We start from the raw sequence: 18,929 nt of genomic DNA, 5'->3' as shown, positions 1-18,929 counted from the left end.
GAACTCTTCAAGACCCACCTCACCCAGGCACAGAACCAAGTTGAGTGCACCTTCAGGTGCTTGAAGGTGAGGATCCATTGTCTCCTGACTCAGCTTGACATGGGGGAGCAGAATGCCCTCTATATCGTGGCCGCCTGTTGTGTCCTCGACAATCTGGTGGAGTGGAAGGGGGGAGGACTTCCTCCGGGGTGGGTAGTGGACAGTGGAGGTGCCTATGACCAGCCAGGTACAACCCCCAGCCACCAAGCACACAGGGCAGGGTGCAGCATCCAGGAGGCCCTATGGTAGACCTTCACTCATGGCCCCCAGTGGTGCCTCGGGCCTACAGCCCTACCACCTCCCTACCACAACTCTTCCCTTCACCCATGCACCCCCAGGCTCCCATCCAATAATGAGGGATGCAGGGATGGTGCTTGCTTCAAAAGCCCTTTACTGAACAAAATATGAAAGTGTAAAAAATATAGATTTGACAAAGTATTATGTGCAATGTGCAACTTGTATGACTACATATGGGGGGCTTGTGACAGAAGGTGGGGGCATCTTGATTTGGAGGGGGGCTTGGGATGGGGGGCCATTAGTGCAGGGAGGGGGTAGAGGTCTGTGAGCTGTGCTGGCGTGGGATTCCCTCCCACACTGAGTTCAGAGTCCCTATTGGGGCTGGGATGGGGCCAGGAGCACGGGGGATATGGCGGTGCAAGGGGTTTGGCAGGGTTGTACTCAGTAGGGAAAGAAGGAAGGGCTGGTGGCAGGGACACCAGCCATGGCCATTGCCCACAGCAGTGCCTGCACCACCATGTGGGGCATGTGGTCGAACAGAGTGGGAAGGGGAACAATGGCGGCAGGGGGAAGGAGAGTGGCAGAGGTCATGGGCACAGCAGCCCAAGTCGCCCTAGCTTCCAAGATGGCCCAGGTGGGCCGCCTCCTGGACAGCCTCTGGCCTGAAACCCAGGCCTGCTCCCATTGCCACTCTTCCTGCTGCTGCCACTGCTCAGCAAGCTCATCTGGCCACCAGAGGGTGACCGTGTATGCCCATAGACTGGCAATGTCTGGGTGGTGGTGGCCCCTCTGGCTGCAGGCATGCCCTGGTGGTGGTGGGCTGCCTTTGCTGAGGGGTGCTGCTCCCAGTTCCACCAGCTCTGGCTCCTCCCTGGGGCTGCCTGGCTGTGCGGTGGGGCTGGCCTGGCCTTTGGATGGTACAGCTGTAAGGAGAGAGGGGGAGACATTGAGACCTTATGGCATCACAACCCCCGAGGCTCTGCCCTCAACCCCCTTGAGCAGCAGCCCCCACCCCCCAAGATGTGGGACGGGACTGTCCTGAGTGCACACACCTGTGCCCCCCACATGGTGGGTCCTGCTGTATGGGGACCCTGTGGTGACCATGATCAATAGGCTATTGGCCCAGGGGAGTGACCAGCCATCAAGGGGTCCCCACCTGGGTGGTGGGTGAGCGGGGTGCAACCAGACTCTTCCCAGGGCCTCCACACACACGCGTGCACACACACACGGCCTGTGGCACTATCCGTGGAGGTGGGTGCTGCTTGTCACCTGCGGGCATGCCTGCTGTTGGGGGGACACACTCCTTGGTGGTGTGTCCAAGGTTGGGTCATCGGAAGTGTGGCTGGCCCTCTCTCAGCCATGGTTGGGGCAGGCGCCCCCCACCCTGGTCCCTTGGGCTCGTGTGCCCTCCCTCCACCAGTTGTTCTGGCAGCAGGCTGGCATCCTTGCTCAGGGGCTGGCCACGGAGTCTGGGTGGGATGCACTGCCATGTACATGGACGCATGTGCTGGGCCCTCATTGTGCGTTCCTGCTTGAGCCGTCCTGGTGAGGCCTGCGGCATGCCCTATCTCATAAGAACATAAGAACATAAGAATGGCCATACTGGGTCAGACCAAAGGTCCATCAAGCCCAGCATCCCATCTGCCGACGGTGGCCAATGCCAGGTGCCCCAGAGAAGGAGAACAGAAGACAATGATCAAGTGATTTATCTCCTGCCATCCATCTCCTGCCCTTGTTATGAAGGCTGGGGCACCATACTTTATCCCTGGCTAATAGCCATTTATGGACCTAACCTGCAAAAATTTATCAAGCTCTTTTTTAAACCCTAATAGAGTCCTGGCCTTCACAGCCTCCTCGGGCAAGGAGTTCCACAGGTTGACTGTGCGCTGTGTGAAGAAAAATTTCCTTTTATTAGTTTTGAACCTACTACCCATCAATTTCATTTGGTGTCCCCTAGTTCTTGTATTATGGGAAAAGGTAAATAATTTTTCTATATTCACTTTCTCCACACCATTTATGATTTTATATACCTCTATCATATCGCCCCTCACTCGCCTTTTTTCCAAACTGAAAAGTCCCAGTCTCTCTAGCCTCTCCCCATATGGGATCCTTTCCAAGCCCCTAATCATCTTAGTCGCCCTTTTCTGAACCTTTTCTAATGCCAATATATCTTTTTTGAGGTGAGGAGACCACATCTGCACGCAGTACTCGAGATGTGGGCGTACCATAGTTTTATATAGGGGAAGTATGATCTCTTTTGTCTTATTATCGATCCCTTTTTTAATAATTCCTAACATCCTATTTGCCTTACTAACTGCCGCTGCACACTGCGTGGATGTCTTCAGAGAACTATCCACTATAACTCCAAGATCCCTTTCCTGATCTGTCGTAGCTAAATTTGACCCCATCATGTAGTACGTGTAATTTGGGTTATTTTTTCCAACATGCATTACCTTACACTTACCCACATTAAATTTCATTTGCCATTTTGCTGCCCAATCACTCAGTTTGCTGAGATCTTTTTGTAGTTCTTCACAATCCCTTTTGGTTTTGACTGTCCTGAACAACTTGGTGTCATCTGCAAACTTTGCCACCTCACTGCTTACCTCATTTTCTAGATCATTGATGAACAAGTTGAACAGGATCGGTCCCAGGACTGACCCCTGGGGAACACCACTAGTTACCCCCCTCCATTGTGAAAATTTACCATTTATTCCCACCCTTTGTTTTCTGTCTTTTAACCAATTCCCGATCCATGAAAGGACCTTTCCTCCTATCCCATGACCACCTAATTTACATAAAAGCCTTTGGTGCGGGACCGTGTCAAAGGCTTTCTGGAAATCTAGGTATATTATGTCCACTGGGTGCCCCTTGTCCGCATGTTTATTAACCCCTTCAAAGAATTCTAATAGATTAGACAGACACGACTTCCCTCTGCAGAAACCATGCTGACTTTTGCCCAACAATTCGTGCTCTTCTATATGCCTTGCAATTTTACTCTTTACTAGTGTTTCTACTAATTTGCCTGGTACTGATGTTAAACTTATCCTCGCCCTGGGGAGTGTAACCCATGGGGTGTTCACCAGATGGTCCCGCAAACAGGTCTGGAGACACCTGTGCTGATGTCATCGCCCTGGAGGGGCCCGAGTCCAGGGCAATGGTTAAGGTCCCTGGGCTGGACTCAAGGTCTGAAGGCAGATCCTGTGATAGCTCTGGCAGCGTTCCTGTCTCCTATGACACCAGCTGTGCTAGGGGGGGTCTTCCTCCCTGGGGTTTAGGGTCTCCCAGCTGTGTGCGACGTTGTCACTGCCAAGGAGCTGGTCCAGCTCTTTGTAACGGGCAGGTGTCCGTCCCTGCCCCCAACCTCCACTGTGCATCCCAGGCGCACACGTAGCCCTCACGAAGCTCCTTCACCTTGACCTGCACCTGCTCCAGGGTGTGGGTGTGGTGGCCGCACTCTGCCAGGGCTCTGGTGCAGTGGGCACAGCCCAGGGCATTTTAGTGCTTGGCCATGGGGTCGAGAAGCACAGCCCCATCACCCCAGAGGTCCAGCAGGTCCCAGAGCTCCAGGTCAGAGCAGGAGGGGGGCCATTTCAGGGGGCCACAGAGTGGGTCCTGGGACCCCTCTACAGCATCCCATGATGGGACAGGGAGCTCTCAAGCAACTGGAGACATATTTTAAGAATCCTGGGAGTGGCTGCCAAGGTGTGGTGCTGGCAGCCTGCATACATGCCTCCAGCTACCTGCGCAGCATTTCCGGGGCTCCCTGTGCCTTTAAAAGCAGCCAGAGGCAGAGACCATAGAACCTGCATTGCCATGGAGGGTGCCTCCCAGCTCCAGCTGGCTGGCGCCTTGCAGGATCTCTTTGTTGACACAAAGTGGCCCAGGGGCATCTACATGGCTTTTTTGTCCACAGAAAACATGGAGAGGCACAACGCTGCCAGTGGACTGTCAACAAAGAACGTTTTGCATGTAGATGCTCCTCAGACTTTTCTGACAAAAGGCTGGTTTTGCTGAAAAAACTCTCTCCAGTAGACATCACCTCTATGTGTAGTTGAGAGGTTGTTTTTCCCCCAGAGTGCATTACTTTGTACTTACCAGCGTTGGATTTCTTCTGACATTTTGTTGCCCAGTCATCCCGTTTTACGAGATCCCCTGTAAGTCTTTGGACTTAACTGTCTGAATAGTTTTGTATCATCTGCAAATTTTTCTACTTCACTGTTCACTCCCTCTTCCAGATCATTGATGAATATGCTGAACAGTACAAGTTTCAGTACAGGTCTTTGTGAGATCCTGCTTCCAAATCCTACCTTTGTTTTTGTCCTTGTTTCTTTAACCAGTTACTGCTCCACAAGAGTACCTTCCCCTTTTATCCCATGACAGGTCAGTTCCTTAAGAGACCCAGCTAAAGGATCTTCTCGCAGGCCTTCTGAATATCCAAATATGTTACTTTAGCTGGATCACCCTTATTCACATGCTTGTTGTCACTCTCAAAGAATTAGAATAGCTTGGTGAGACAGGACTTTCCTTTATAAAAGCTGGGCCAACTTTTCACCCAGCAAATCAAGTTTGGGTCTAAGAATTCATTTCCCTTTGATGTGAGGTTAAAATGAACTCAGAATCTTATCATGAAATTCTGAAAATGGCTACATTTCATTTGATTTATTTTGAAAATCATGTGGTTCCCTGAATTTCTTGTGATGACATCACAAAACCATAAATGAGGCCAGGTGGGCTTAGCTATGCATTTCAGAGTCACTTGAAAGGTGTGGAAACCTTTGGGATTCTGGCCTGCAATTCAAGTTTGTAACAAGACCCATTACAAGGTAAAACATGCAGTGTCCATGTAATCAGTTTGCACATCTGTAATCATCTGGACTTCCCTTGAGAACATCTCTTTGTAGACAGCAAATTGTATGTGAATGAGAAAAGGAAGCAGGTCATATTTGCAACAAGAAAAGGAATACCAAATGCATGTGTGATGGCATTCCCAATCTCTGAACAACATTTACTGTGAGTGCCTACACAAAATCAGTAATTGATTAGTCCAGCTTTCCATACACAATCATGTATATGCCCAGCCACTAGGTTTCCATGTGAAGTCAGGGTAACTTTATGTTCAGGTTATATGTACAGTTGTACTTTAATGTCACAAATCTACATTGGGAAGGTGAATCCCAGTATTTGTAATGGACAAAACAACAAAGGTAAAGCTGTTGTGAATTGCAGTTCATGTTTTTCGTCACTCCTTTTCTGCTGTGACTCAGCCTGTTACCTGTGATGAATAACATTCCATCTGATCGAGGTACAGTACCTTGTGTTTGCAGCACATTGCTATATCTTGTGGTGTAACCTATGAGAAAAAGCTCTTTGCCTTTCCAGTGTTCTGCAGGCTGAAATAACCTTGTATGCTATACATGTGTGCCATATGCTATTTCCTTATGACACAATGTATCAAAATATACTGAACGCTGTCACGGAGAATTTGTAATAGGAAATGTTTACCAGACATCCATGGTTAATTAGAGACATAGAACATTAATGAGTAACCACATATCCACCATTCTTCTGTGCTACCTGAATCAATAAACACTGTAATGTTTCATGAGACTTGATTATTCGGTGCTGTGTTTATTCAGATGTGTAGGTATTCAAAAGCTGCACAGTGTTTATTCATTCCATTCTGTTTCATATAATAACATTCAGCTTTATATAATGCTTTTCATCCAAAGATCTTAAAGTACTAGACAGAGATAGGTAAGTATCTTCATCCACATTTTTCAGATAGGGAAACTGAGTCTTGGAAAGCCCAAGAGGACACAGCAAGTCAGCAGTAGAACTGTGAACAAAGACCATATCTCCTGAATCTAAATCCAGTGCTATCCAGTAGTCCATGCTGTTTCTCAGGAAAAACTTGGGAAACGGAGCAGTTAAATCAGTATGAGCGATGGCACTGAAAAACAGTGTACATTTCAAATAAAGAAGATTTCATAAAAGTCTAATTATGGTTTTTTTTTCTTCTCCCCCACCCCTCTTTTGGACATTTTCTTCATCTGACTGCCCATCAATGTTTAGAAGAAATGCATATTCCTACTCCTATTACTTGTAAGTACCTAGCTGGAAATAACTTTTCTTGAGCATGCTCATTGTAGTGGTTCGAGTTGGGGGACAGGAGGTGTTATATGTGGTTTTTCTACTTTTTTATTTGCCTTTTTACCATTTCACTGATCTTTGTTATTCAAAGAGCCTGTATTTTTATTTCTTCACTTTCATACTGTTTTTTTCGTCGTTTCACACTGTATCCACACGTATCTTCAGAACAAGTCAGTGTGCACAGAAATGTCAGTTTCAAATTGTAATTCTCCCAGTGCAGGTGTGCAAGTGGAGAAGACGTACATTGCCAACACTGATAGTTCAGTCCTCTCTATTCAGATTCTTGGAAATTTATATCTAAAAACTGTTGCCTAGAATTGCTTTGTTCTGAGGACAAACTACTTTAAAATATGATCAATTCCCAAGATGGACTATCCTGGGTTTCGCACACATTTCTGATTTAGGATTTTGGGGTCAGACTTTAACCCAACAAATAATCCAGTTTTAAGTAAAACCCAGATCATTTAGTGTTTAGATGGTTCAGATTTTTAATCAAAATTGGTCTTCTGGCCCCAGTGACTACAGCACACAATGAAGTCAGCAGTTAAGGCTGGTGAAAGTGGTTCATGAGTTGGTGCCAAACATCAGAAGCATGCTTGCGTGGCAGCCATTGAGTGTGCCAAAGGAATGTCACTGACATGAAGTAATTACCTTCCTTGATTTCAGTAAGAGTGAGTCCCTTTTGTAGATAAATTGAATTTGACCCTTGGGGGCTATAATCTGGTTTCACCTATTTAGGTATAAGTTCAGAGTAACTACGTAGATTCCACAGCTATGTCAGATGCACACAGGTGTCACTGAGCATCGAATTTGATCCAAAGCTTTGGAAATTATGATCATAAAGTGGGGTGGGGGCTGCTTTATCTTATACCTTCCAGATAGTTTTAGTCCTGGCTACAGCTGTTCCTCCTCATCAGGTAAGTTACTCCTTTAGTTCCTTCTGGAATGTCAGAAAAACCGACGTTGCACTGTTTTTCTGCATTCATCTGTTTATACACAATTTATGATCAACAGATACCACTGCCGGCGAAATTTGGCTGTGATCTTCTATGAATGCTGTACCCTTTTATTCCAGAATACAATGACCGAATTTTGCCCTTTCATAAACTGAATTTTACATGTTCAAAAATGTGTGGGCCTCGTTGTGGGCTCTGCTATGACCATTTTCATAGCTAGTCGATCGTGTTGGTTTAAACAGCCGATTGAAGCTTATTGAACCATAGGCATGGCATCAGGATGATAACACAATCCCTTTGCAATCCTTTAACAGCCTCTGAAATGGGGACACCTTAGGAGTATGTTCAGAAGCAGAGGGAGAGTCAAGAACGGCTTCTGAAACAGCTCCTTCAGCCCATGGTAGCTGGCACAAATCACAGCAGTCTCAGGGTGGCCTAACTTGCAGCAGGGACAGAACCGGGCCTCAGGGAGATGCACAAGTGGCTTAGTTCCTGCCATCCGTCTCCAAAATTTCAGCCCCCTTATACAGAGCTTGATGACATTTGCAGACTTAAACTCACGTATCAGTGTATGGTGGACAGTATGGCATGCAGGAGGGTGGGCAGAGAACCTTATCTCCAGCTCAAATCTGAGAACAAAAGGAATGGCTTGAAGCAGTATAGACTATCAAGGCAGCCTAGACAGCTGTGTATAGGATCCCTTTTAGAGGCTTCAGACCCCCTGAATGTTGCTTTTGGTTCAGAGTGCAACGTGGCCAAAACAAGGTTTGGTTTTTATTAGTTACTATGATTACTTGAATAGTGCAAAAGGCATGTAGGACACTATGAAAAGGGGGAAAGATGAGTCTTTCTATACCTTAATGCTCACACGGTAAGTTTTATCTGGTTTCAAATTTCAAGTTAAAGCCACATGAAAGGGTGAGTTTTGCCTGGGTACAGAATAGGGGCCTAAATCAATCAAGGTTTGCTCAATACTGAACTTACACGCATACAAATAAAACACATTTGGATAACTTTAATGTGAATTTCATATGTTGATCCCAAACTGATGAAGCTTCATCTGTTTTGAGGTTTCATTGCCAATATTCTGTCCAGCTCTAGTGGAGTTGTGTGGGTTGCAAATAATTGCCTTCTTATGTGAATTTGGAAAAAAAAAAAAAAAAGGTAGCTCAACTACTGACTGATCCCTGAGTTATTCCCTGGATTTAGAAGCTGATAGCACTTTCCATACTTCAGTAAACCAGTGTTCATCCCTGGGGATCTTCTTCCAGTGAAATGCTTCAGAATATCTTGGCGCCCCAAGCATGCAAATCTCTCGTGGAAATCCATAGCTCCTTTTTAAAGGGAATACAATTGTTTTCATGCATTTTAATGTTTCTTCTTGGCAAATTATCCAAAAGCATGAAAGCAAGTCTTTTGGGGGGTAGGCCTGGGCTCCGGGTGGACAAGGACTGCCTGAATTTAATTTGACTATTTTGCTTCTTGAATGGCTTACAAAGAGAACAGTTTATTTTCAAGTTTAGAGAAAACAAATAAACAACAGCAATAAATTTTATATTTTTAATGAAACTGGCTCCTTGTCAAGACCTTGTGTGCCAAGTTTTAACCCTGAAGCAAATTTGAATTGGATGAGTTGTCACTCCTGGGGAAAAAAATAGGTTTTCAAATAGATCTGCTGACAGATCATTAAAAACAATTGCACTGACTGTGCCTCTGTAATATACATTATTTGTGGCTTCTGTTACTAAAATTCATCCTTGTGCTTCTTGGAATAATTCGTTCTTTCTTTCAAATTGTTTTTAACCTTTCCTCAGCTAGTGGAGTTTCTTTGTGTGAAGGGCCCAAATCCCACAGCTCACCTCATGTTGGGTAGAACTTTCTCACCAGAAAAGTCTCACTCAGGTCACTGAAACTCTCTTTTTGAGCAACTGATACTCGCTGTAAACATTTGCAGAATTAGAATGCGGTGTAAGTGTTGCAATAGCTATTAAAATCAGCCTCTGACCTCAGATTGTAACATATTTTACTGCAGTCAACAGCTAAAGAAGCTTGTTCTGCAAAATGCCCAAATGTCCCCAATTCCCATGGAAGCCAATGATAGCCAAAGTTCACATTTATTTGCAGGATGAGCTGTGCACCTCATGGAATAGGGTCTGAATGAGCTGTGGGGAAAAGAGTAACAATAAAGAGAATCAGAAGTGGCACTCTTGTACACATCCGAATGTTTTTGTTCTGTATCTGTTGAGTGCTGACTGTGTTCTGAACTGGGCACCTTGTGGTAAATTGGGATTTTTGTATGGCAACATCCTGTTGAAATACTAGATAGAAAAAATGGAGTGGGATACTACACTGTTCTAAAGGGGAGGGCACATGGACTAATGGTTAAACAGAAGTCTCAAAGCAGGAGACTTGGGTCTGCTCCACACTCTGCTACTCTGAGTGATTTTAGAACATTGACTTAATTTAGGGGTTATAGTGGACCACACATTAAATATGAGTCAACAGTGTGATCCTGTTGCAAACAAAGCAAACATAATTCTGGGATGCATTAACAGGTGTGTTGTGAACAAGACACAAGCAGTCATTCTTCCACTCTGCTCTGCGCTGGTTAGGCCTCAGTTAGAGTATTGTATCCAGTTCTGGGCTTTGCAGTTCAAGAAGGATGTGGAGGAATTGGAGAGGGACCAGAAAAGAGCAACAAGAATGATCAAAGGTCTAGAAAACATGGGCTTGTTTAGTTTGGAAAAAAGAAGATTGAGTGGGGACATGACAGCGGTTTTCAGGTATCTAAAAGGGAGTTATAAAGAGGAAGGAGAAAACTTGTTCTTCTTGGCCACTGAGGACAGAACAAGAAACAATGGGCTTAAACTGCAGCAAGGAAGTTAGGAAGGAAAAAGTTCCTAACTGTCAGGGTGGTCAAACACTGGAATTAATTGCCTAGGGAGGTTGTGGAATCTCCATCTCTGGAGATATTTAAGAACACGTTAGATAAATGTCTATCAGGGATGGTCTAGACAGTACTTGGTCCTGCCATGAGGTCAGGGGGCTGGACTCAATGACCTCTCAAGGTCCCTTCCAGTCTAGCATTTTATGATTCTATGATTCTAATTTCTCTGTATCTCAATTTTCCGTTCTGTCAAATAGTTAATAGTTATTGCAGATGCTTTAAGATCATTGGATATACTGTGCCCCATCAATGGAAAGTCTTATCCATATGTTCTCACCTCTTTGGTAGAGGAAAGGAAAGATTAAGAATTGGGAGCTCTTGCTTTCTGGAAGAGTGAACCACTGAGTACATCATTGCTACCCAAGTGATGAAGGAAGTATTACAAAGGAGTGTCTCTGCATTTATATCAGTACAACTTAGAATGATCTGTTTTCAGATTTTTACAGCAGTGTTAGCTCTGTCATACTGCATGTATCTAGTAATTTTTCTGGTCTTGTTAAATCTACAGTGTATTACTGTGCTGTATGTTTTTGAATATATACCATAATATACCTGAGAGGTGCCATTTGGCTTAGTTAACATTACAGTAGAAGCCCTACATTTTTATGTCTTTCCACAGTTGTAGCTAAACAGTCTTAATATTACATGAAAGTAGATTTTGCATTTAATACCAGGCACCTGCTTTAATTATTTATTCATCCAGGGTAGTTTTTATTGCAGGAATCTTTATAAAGACTTTATTTCTATCCTAGCTAGTGAATATTAGTGACCAGGCATAGTGTGCTCCCTAGGAAATAGCTGCAGGATGAAACACGGTTGGCAGTGATCTAAGACTTTATATTTCTTGTGATAGATGGATGCATATGACATTATTGCACAGATTCTGCACTTTGTTATTTTCCGTGGGAAAAAAGAAACTCAGCCGCAGATAACTAGTCTGCATTTACTGCTGATCCAGAAAAGTGTGGAGCCTCTTCTGTTAGGGACTGAGCACTTTAAACTTGCATGGTAATTTTTTAAATCTAGAGTGACAGTTGAATAGTTATAGTATTTGAACTAGGATTTTTTTATATATATGATGATTCCATTGAAAGCATTAGGCTAATTTTTTAGCAACAAATTTGAAAATAACAGTGTTTATGTGCTGAATTTATATCCAACATCTGTGGACCTGTGAAAAGAATGAAAGCAGCAACTGTATTTTTGTACAAATTTATCTATAATATGCACCTCACCTCAACACATGTCTCCAGGGAAGCAGGGATCTAACTGCATCACAGTTTTCAGAAGGGAAACTGATTTTCCACTACTTTCAGGAAGACCAGGATCCTGGCTATATCATCCTAATGAGACTGAAGTGTTTTCCCAATCAACAGGTGCCACATTTTATTATGTTTGTGGGATATTGATTTGTAAGCTTAAGATTTCAAAAATAGCATATTTGATGAATAACATAACACCATCATTTTTTCCTTTCTGTTTGCAAATACTATGGGGGAGTCCCATGACTAACAAAATCACTACTGGTTGAACTTCTTTAATCTGGAACTCTCTTGATTAGCAACATCTGTAATCTGACATGATTTTAGTTAGCCAGACAACCACTTTATTATGAGTGTAGCCAAGTTTTTCATGGTCCCATAAAGTTTGTTTCCAGCCACTTGTTCTGGCTCTCAGTGTTCTGTGTTGTTATTTATCTGTAATTTACCCCTAAATGAGCTTCTAAGAGCCCAGTAATCAGTGAAAGTGTTGGTAATGTGCTAGAAAATGTTGACCTCCTGCAGTCCGGCAAATTCACTCATCCGGCACTGGTCAAGTCCCAATGGTGCTGGATAAGAGAGGTTCAACCTGTAGGAAATCTGGCCAAAAATCTGATGCAGCAAATGTCTAATGAATATATTCTTTTAAAAGATCTAAACCCTGAAATCCTTCTGACATAGGGTTACATTCTGCCAACCTTCCTCCCAAACACCTAAGTGCAAAAATCTGTCAATTAGCCATTTAAAAATCCCAATATCTAATACATAACACATCAAAAGGTCACATAGAGTGAATTAAACATAGGTACCCTATAAGTAGGACATAATCTATTGCAATATTTACACAAATGCAATTATGAAATTATAAATACTTACAATAATAATATTATGGTATTGCCCTGGGGCCCGTAATGAAGTCCAAGAGTTTCTTGTATGAGGTGCTTTACAACACAGAGCACAGCTAATAGAGCATATATACAAATTCTCATAAACCTATAAGCTCTCCAGAGTAGGGCCTGCCATTATTGTGTTTTTCCATTATGTCCATACAGAGCAGTGCCTAGCACAACAGGTTTCAACCCCAATGTAGATGTAGAGTGCAAATCCTGTAAATGAGGTATCTGTCTATATGCTACAAGTGTTGTTCATCTATAAATACTCCACCTGCAAGGTACACAAATAACCTCCATGCAAAACTGCAGCAAATGCTTAGAGGAGACTTTGAGGCTTGTGGTAGGTGGTGGCCCCTTCAGAGCACATTTGGGTTGCTTCCCTTCTCTTGTACTGGCAGAGTCCTTTCCCTGCTCAGAATATAACAGAGTCTCTCCAAACACACAAAAAAGTTCTTTCACCCTGCTAGAGGACAGGGATAATCAAAGGAAAAAGGAGGCATTCAGACAGTTGGGCATTCTCTTGCTCGCCCTTTACGGACCTGTCTAAGACCCTGTTGTGTCTACCGTTAGATGCCCACCACCTCTTTTTCGTAATCTCCATTCTGTTCCTGGTCCAGGCAATCTCTGGGGCAGAAAAGTATCTCCCCCTTATAGCCAGGTGTTTGGGAGGCAATTATTTTTGTTTTTTTAAGGAAGGAGTATGTTTTTAATTAGGGAGAGGATCAGCTGACTCAGAAGCACAGCAGTCTCTCGCTGATTGCTGCCACTTTCTATGTCTGGCTTGCTTTTTTTTAAGCTTCTTCCCTCCAAGCATAGGAAGCCCTGAAGTTGTCTGGTCTGTGCTAGGTGACTCAAGAAGATCTTGTTATCTTCCTCCTTAAGAGGGGGAGAGCATGCCCCTCTCACAGAGCTCAGCAAAAGTGGAATTTGATCCCACAAACACTGATCCAGGGGCATGCTGCTTCACTTCAGGGGGTTCCTCATGGTAATGAGCAGAATGTAATAGTCCTTCTCAGGGTCTGGCTTTTAAGCTGTGAATCCTGTGACAAAAAATTGTCCTGTGATATTTCAGCATTTCCACTTCTAAACTCCGCCGGAATAACAGAAAACCCAAACTAACCCCACTTTTCAAATCTTAAAGGTCAGTTTAACTTTGGATCAAGACCCTAGGAGAGTTCTAGTTTACTGGAACTAGTTGGACCATCCCCACTCTCCATTATCAAGTAAAATAATATTCAGTTGGGTAGTTCTGCCTGGGAGTGTTATTCTTGTCTCACCTGCCCACCACATACAGTGCACATGGACGTGCTTTTCCTCAAATTTTTGAAATAAATCCTCTCTGCTGAGCCTGAAAGAGCAGCCTGATAATCTGCCTCTGTGCATTCTTGTTTCCCACCCCCTCCTTGGCATATTTCCCTTGCACTTAACAGTAATGCAGCCATTAATTCCTCCTTATTGACACTTTGACATTTCAATCACTTCATCACATGTTGATTGGATCAGTCTTTTCCTCCAAGTATCTGCCCAGTTATTTTCTTCCCTTTTCAGTTGCATAATGCATGAGACAAAAAGCTTTTCCTCAATGCCTAGTGACAGACTGTGCAGTCTGAGGCTGGTTACATATTCTCAACAGCCTGCGGTCCACCCAGGATTGATGCTAATGCAGTGATAGCATTTCATCTGGATCTGCCAGCAGTTGCATAGATGGGAGATGGTCAGTGACTAGAGCAGGCACTTTGTCACTGATAGGACCTGACAGTGATTCAGGAAGATCATTTCAAGAGCTCTGTATTTTGCATCAGAACATTTTCAGATAAACATTTTTACAGTTGCAAAGACATCTCTGCTGGCAGATAGACCACTACCTAGCTGTTGGTGAAGTAACATCCCTCACACTTGTGCTTGAATCGTGGTGTTTTGTAATTTTTTTATTCATTGACTTTGGAGGATAGCATTAATATTCAAAAGAAATCAGATAACTGGACTGTAGATAAACAAAATGAATTCAACAGAGGCAAATGTAATCCGCTACACTTAGGGAAGGAAAAACAAATGAACAAATACACAACTGGGGGATAACTGGCTTAGCTGGAGCTCTGCTAAGGAGGATTGTGATGGGACTCAACCTCTACATGATTCAACAATGCAATGCTGATGCAAAAAAAGCATATGCAATTGTGAGTTGCTTTCATAAACACATAGCTTGTAAGTTATGGGAGGCTCTGGGTAGTCCTATTTTGATCACCACTGTATAAAAAGGATTTGAAGCAATTGGAAAGGATCCAGAGGCAAGCAACAAAGGTGATCGAAGAGACGGAATGCAAGCCATATGGGCCAATGTGGAAGAGCTGGGCATGTTTTGTTTGCAATTAGGATAGTAATGGAGGACATGATAGTGGTCTTCAAATACTTGAAAGGCAACCATAAAAAGATGGAGAAAAATTGTTTTCTCTTGCCACAGAGGGCAGTAGAAAAGCCAACAGGCTCAGGTACATGGGAGCAGATTTAGATTAAATCACAGAAAAAACTTCTTAATGCCAAGAAAAGTAGGACTGCCTTGCTAGGTTATGGAAGCTCTTTCACAGGAGGTTTTCAAAAGGAAGCTGGATAGACAGCTGTCATGAATAGTTTAGATTCAACAAATCCTACATCTTGGCAGAGTATTAAATTGAGAGACCTTGGCCATCCCTTCTAATAAACTCAGACCCGTGTAAGAGTCTATGATTCTAATTGTGATGACAGTGAGGACTGACTAGGCCAGAGGTTGGCAATCAAAAGAGCAAGAAGAGCCCCTTTTTTTTCTAATTTGGTTAAAAAAATCAATAAATCAAGAGCTGCAATGCATATGAGTATGAGATGGTCCTTAATAAATAAAGTCAAACCAGCTCTGGAGCTACAAGTCACACCTGAGGTCACAGACCCCTGGACTAGGCCTTTTCCTGAGCTATTGTTCTGTCCAGACACATGAGAAAGGAAGAAGGGGAGGGGGCCAGGAGAAGCCCCTGGAAAGCTTAGCTCCAAGATTCTCTGAAGAGAACATCTGTCTTTCCTTCCCCTTTCTTCATCTGCTCTGCAAAGTTTTGTGCTCTTGATGGCAGGGAAGGGTCTGCAAACCTTTGTAAGAGCAGGTTGTCTGATTCTATGCAAATTCTCCCCCTCCTCCATGGTTCTTCCAATAAACCTGTATACTAATTTGCCACTTCTGGGTTTCCCATGAGGCGAAGCTGCGATTTGCTTGTTCTGTTTCTCTGACTTGAGCTGTGCTGAGAACACTAAGTGTATGCCCCCATTTTCTTTTAGCTGCTCAAGCCAATGCTTTAGGGCTTTCTGATTTTCCTGCATAACAATGTAGAATTGCTTTTCATGGGGCTACCGTTAGTATTCCTTTGGGACCACTTTGTGCAGCCCATTCAGAAACGCTATTGTTCATTCACTGGAAAGGAAAACGAGTTTGTCAGAGCCAACTCTTTGTAGCTTATTGGCCTGTCTCAAAAGACACCTAGCAGTGGGACTTCTAGGCAGTTACTGCCAGGAATACTTTAATCTGGGTTTAATGAGGAATTCTTGACCTTGTTGACTCACCATTTTTAAGCATCAATAATGGGAATCAGTAATAGTGTGTCCCAACAGGATGGAGTGCCGGTTGTTGTTAAGAACTTGTGTCTATGGGGATTCGTGCTTCCCACAGAGAAATCATCGTTCCTGTTGCCAAACACCTCACATAGTCATGCATTAGTAAATTAGTAAATCCACAGGATTAATGGAACTCCACACCATGGTTAATAGATCAAAAGGCATATGTTGCTGCAGACAGGATAGACTAGAATGTAGGTAACTTGGTAAACACGAGTTTCACATGCTTACATACAGCACTTAGCAAAGCCAGTTGAGCGTAGTATTGCCATATATCACCATAGGGAAAGGTCTTAATTTAATTTATTATCCAGATAAGAGTTTCATCATTTCAGAGTCCTGTATTGCTATTTTGCAAGTTACTGTTGCATGCTCATTGTAAGTAAAGTCAGAGACTTTATTGCAAGAGCGCATTGTGAGGCTGTGTTCTGGTAAGTGATTTGTAGCTGTGCAGGCCTCCCAACCAGCTGTATGATTGCAGTTTGAACCCAAGACCTCTAGATGTAAAAGGCTGATCCTCTTCTGCCAGTGCAAAAGGAAGTATTAGCTTGTCGATGTGGTAGCTGAGTGTTTGATGTGATCCAAACACATGAGGAAGACTGACACCATTTTCTGTTGTGTAGTTTAAGAGCCCTCTACATTGTATTGTTCTGTGATTGAGCAAGAAGCAAATGATTACATGATTTACACACTTCAAGAATGAAAAAACACGTTTTTGACTGGCTGAGAGGGAGAGATGCTCTGTGTCCGAAATCAAGCTCAACGAGAATCAGTAAATAAAAGCCCTATGTCCCGATTATTGTATTTTTCCTGAAAGCGTTACCAGGGTCAAACTGAAGTTGTTCATGACAACCAACATTGCCAAAGGCTTGTTTTGTTTGTTCACAAGGTAAATAATTTCAGACAATCCAAGGAACAGGTAAGAATTTGAGAATTGAAAATGTATTCAGATGTTTGCACTGACCATTTTTGCATATATGTAGCTACCCTGGATTGGACGTCATTAGGATCACACAGCTGTAGGTCTTAGTGTCACTCCCATCCTCTTCCTGCGCACATGTTTATTAACTGGCCTACGCCACATAGATTCATGCAAGAGTCTTGAGCATTTGTGATCCCTTGGTCCAGTAAATGCCACTCAAACATTATCCCCTGTTGAATAAGCCGGGCTATGTGTAATATGTAGCACAAGATACGGTTCTAAGAATCAACTGAATGTTAGCAGGGGGAGAAATTAGGCACTTTTTAGCATATAAAATAATTTTAATGAAAAAAAAAACCTCTTTATGTGATGATTTAGTTGTTAAGTTTCCTTCTGTGGGAGAAAAAAGAAGACTAAAGCCCCTGCTTATGGTGATCTTTCTTTCTCTCTTTTATTTTGTTTTATTTTCTTATCTATGGAGCCTGTGTAAGCAACGTTCTTTTCTGGTGCTAGAAGATTTGTAGCACATCTTTTGAAGCTGTCGGTTGTAGAATGTCATGTATTCATTTTTAAATAGCTTTACTCTCTGATGTGAATGAAGCATAGAATGGGCAAATGTCAGTTGAAGCTTAGCTGGTTGTTTTCTTCCTGCTCCTTCCTTTTCTTCATTTTCTTATTGTTGAATGTGGGAGCAAGGGAGGGGCCTCAAATTCATGGCTTAGTGACTGAATGTTCAGAGCTGGCACTAGTTCTCTTCATGCTTTGTCATTTTCTTGGACACAGAAAAGCCGTAGACACCTAGGTAGCAGGGACGTGGCTGGAGAGCGTGATTTTTACAATGCCTTCTGCCTGTCACGGGTAAATTCTGTCCTATCCTGAGCCCATTTCTGATGGGTACATAAGTCCAGCACAGGTTCTTTTCCTCGCTATTCTACCTGTGTGCAGAATAACTCTGCTCCCTATCAATCTACTGTGGGCTTCCTGTTACATCCCACTTTTCAGTGAGGACAATCACAGGGAGATTCCAGGCTGGATTTAGGTGCCCACCTAACATGGATTCTGGCAACTCCCTTTTTCTACTCAGAACTGCACAAACCATTGCACCATTTTGATGCCGTCTGTTCTTCCTTGAATGACTGACACGAGTTCCAGAGGCCTCTTTGGATTGCCCTTGTAATGACAATGTTGGCTGAAGTAAAATCAGTCTTCTCTTTGCTTAGGTTTACTATGGGAATGTGTTGTATGCAGTTTCAAAGGCTTAGGTCTATGCATTTCTCACATTCCCTGCAACTATTTTAAAGCTGAATCTTTCACTTTCTTGCCCTTTGCAATGAGCCCCATTGCAAGTCAGTCCAAGAAGGAAAGGTTAAAAAAAATTATTCTCTTTTGCTTTGTTGTTAATGAAAGAAACTGACCATAATTTCTCCCCTCTTCAAAACACCTTAAAGGAAACTAGCGAAGAAGCAGAAGGAGACTCAAAGCAGCACGCAGAGGGAGATGGGCCCAGTTGCTACGTCAGACAAGAACACCACCAAACTCAGTGCAGTTCACAATGAAGAAGCTTTTTCTTCCAGCTGTCAAGATGTTAACGGATTCAGTAAGTTTAACTTGCTTGCAATGGATACCTCCCTTTTTGAGAACTATGGATACTTAAAAGTATCTATTTCCATGGGCAGTAGATGTATTAGAAATTAAGAGGGTGCAGTTAAAGGCAGCAGTGCTTCTAGAAAGCAGCATGAAACTCCAGTTTGAGACTTCTATGTGACTGCCCCCAAATTAACTATGAGACAGATAGAGAGGACTCCCTCTGGCTCTAAATCAGATGTTTATATAATTCTGTCACATGATGGATAAGGGAATGGCTGTTTGGTGTAGTGGAATAAATCTTAC

At 43.3% G+C, this 18,929-nt stretch overlaps 1 protein-coding gene across 1 annotated transcript in view; it reads left to right on the top strand.

Moving 5' to 3' along the window:
• PTPRT (protein tyrosine phosphatase receptor type T) overlaps positions 1 to 18,929 on the top strand; it is a 700,719-nt gene that overhangs the window by 603,353 nt on the left and 78,437 nt on the right. Inside the window, exons 15-16 of the mRNA XM_075011494.1 lie at positions 6,352 to 6,381; positions 18,488 to 18,636. Of these exons, the coding sequence (XP_074867595.1) occupies positions 6,352 to 6,381; positions 18,488 to 18,636 (179 nt within the window). The remainder of the gene's footprint in view (positions 1 to 6,351; positions 6,382 to 18,487; positions 18,637 to 18,929) is intronic.

The sequence above is a fragment of the Carettochelys insculpta genome, chromosome 17 (genome assembly GCF_033958435.1).
Source record: "Carettochelys insculpta isolate YL-2023 chromosome 17, ASM3395843v1, whole genome shotgun sequence".
Classification (NCBI taxonomy): Eukaryota; Metazoa; Chordata; order Testudines; family Carettochelyidae; genus Carettochelys; species Carettochelys insculpta.
Note: the sequence above shows the minus strand (reverse complement) of the source record. Positions and strands in the feature narration are given on the sequence as shown.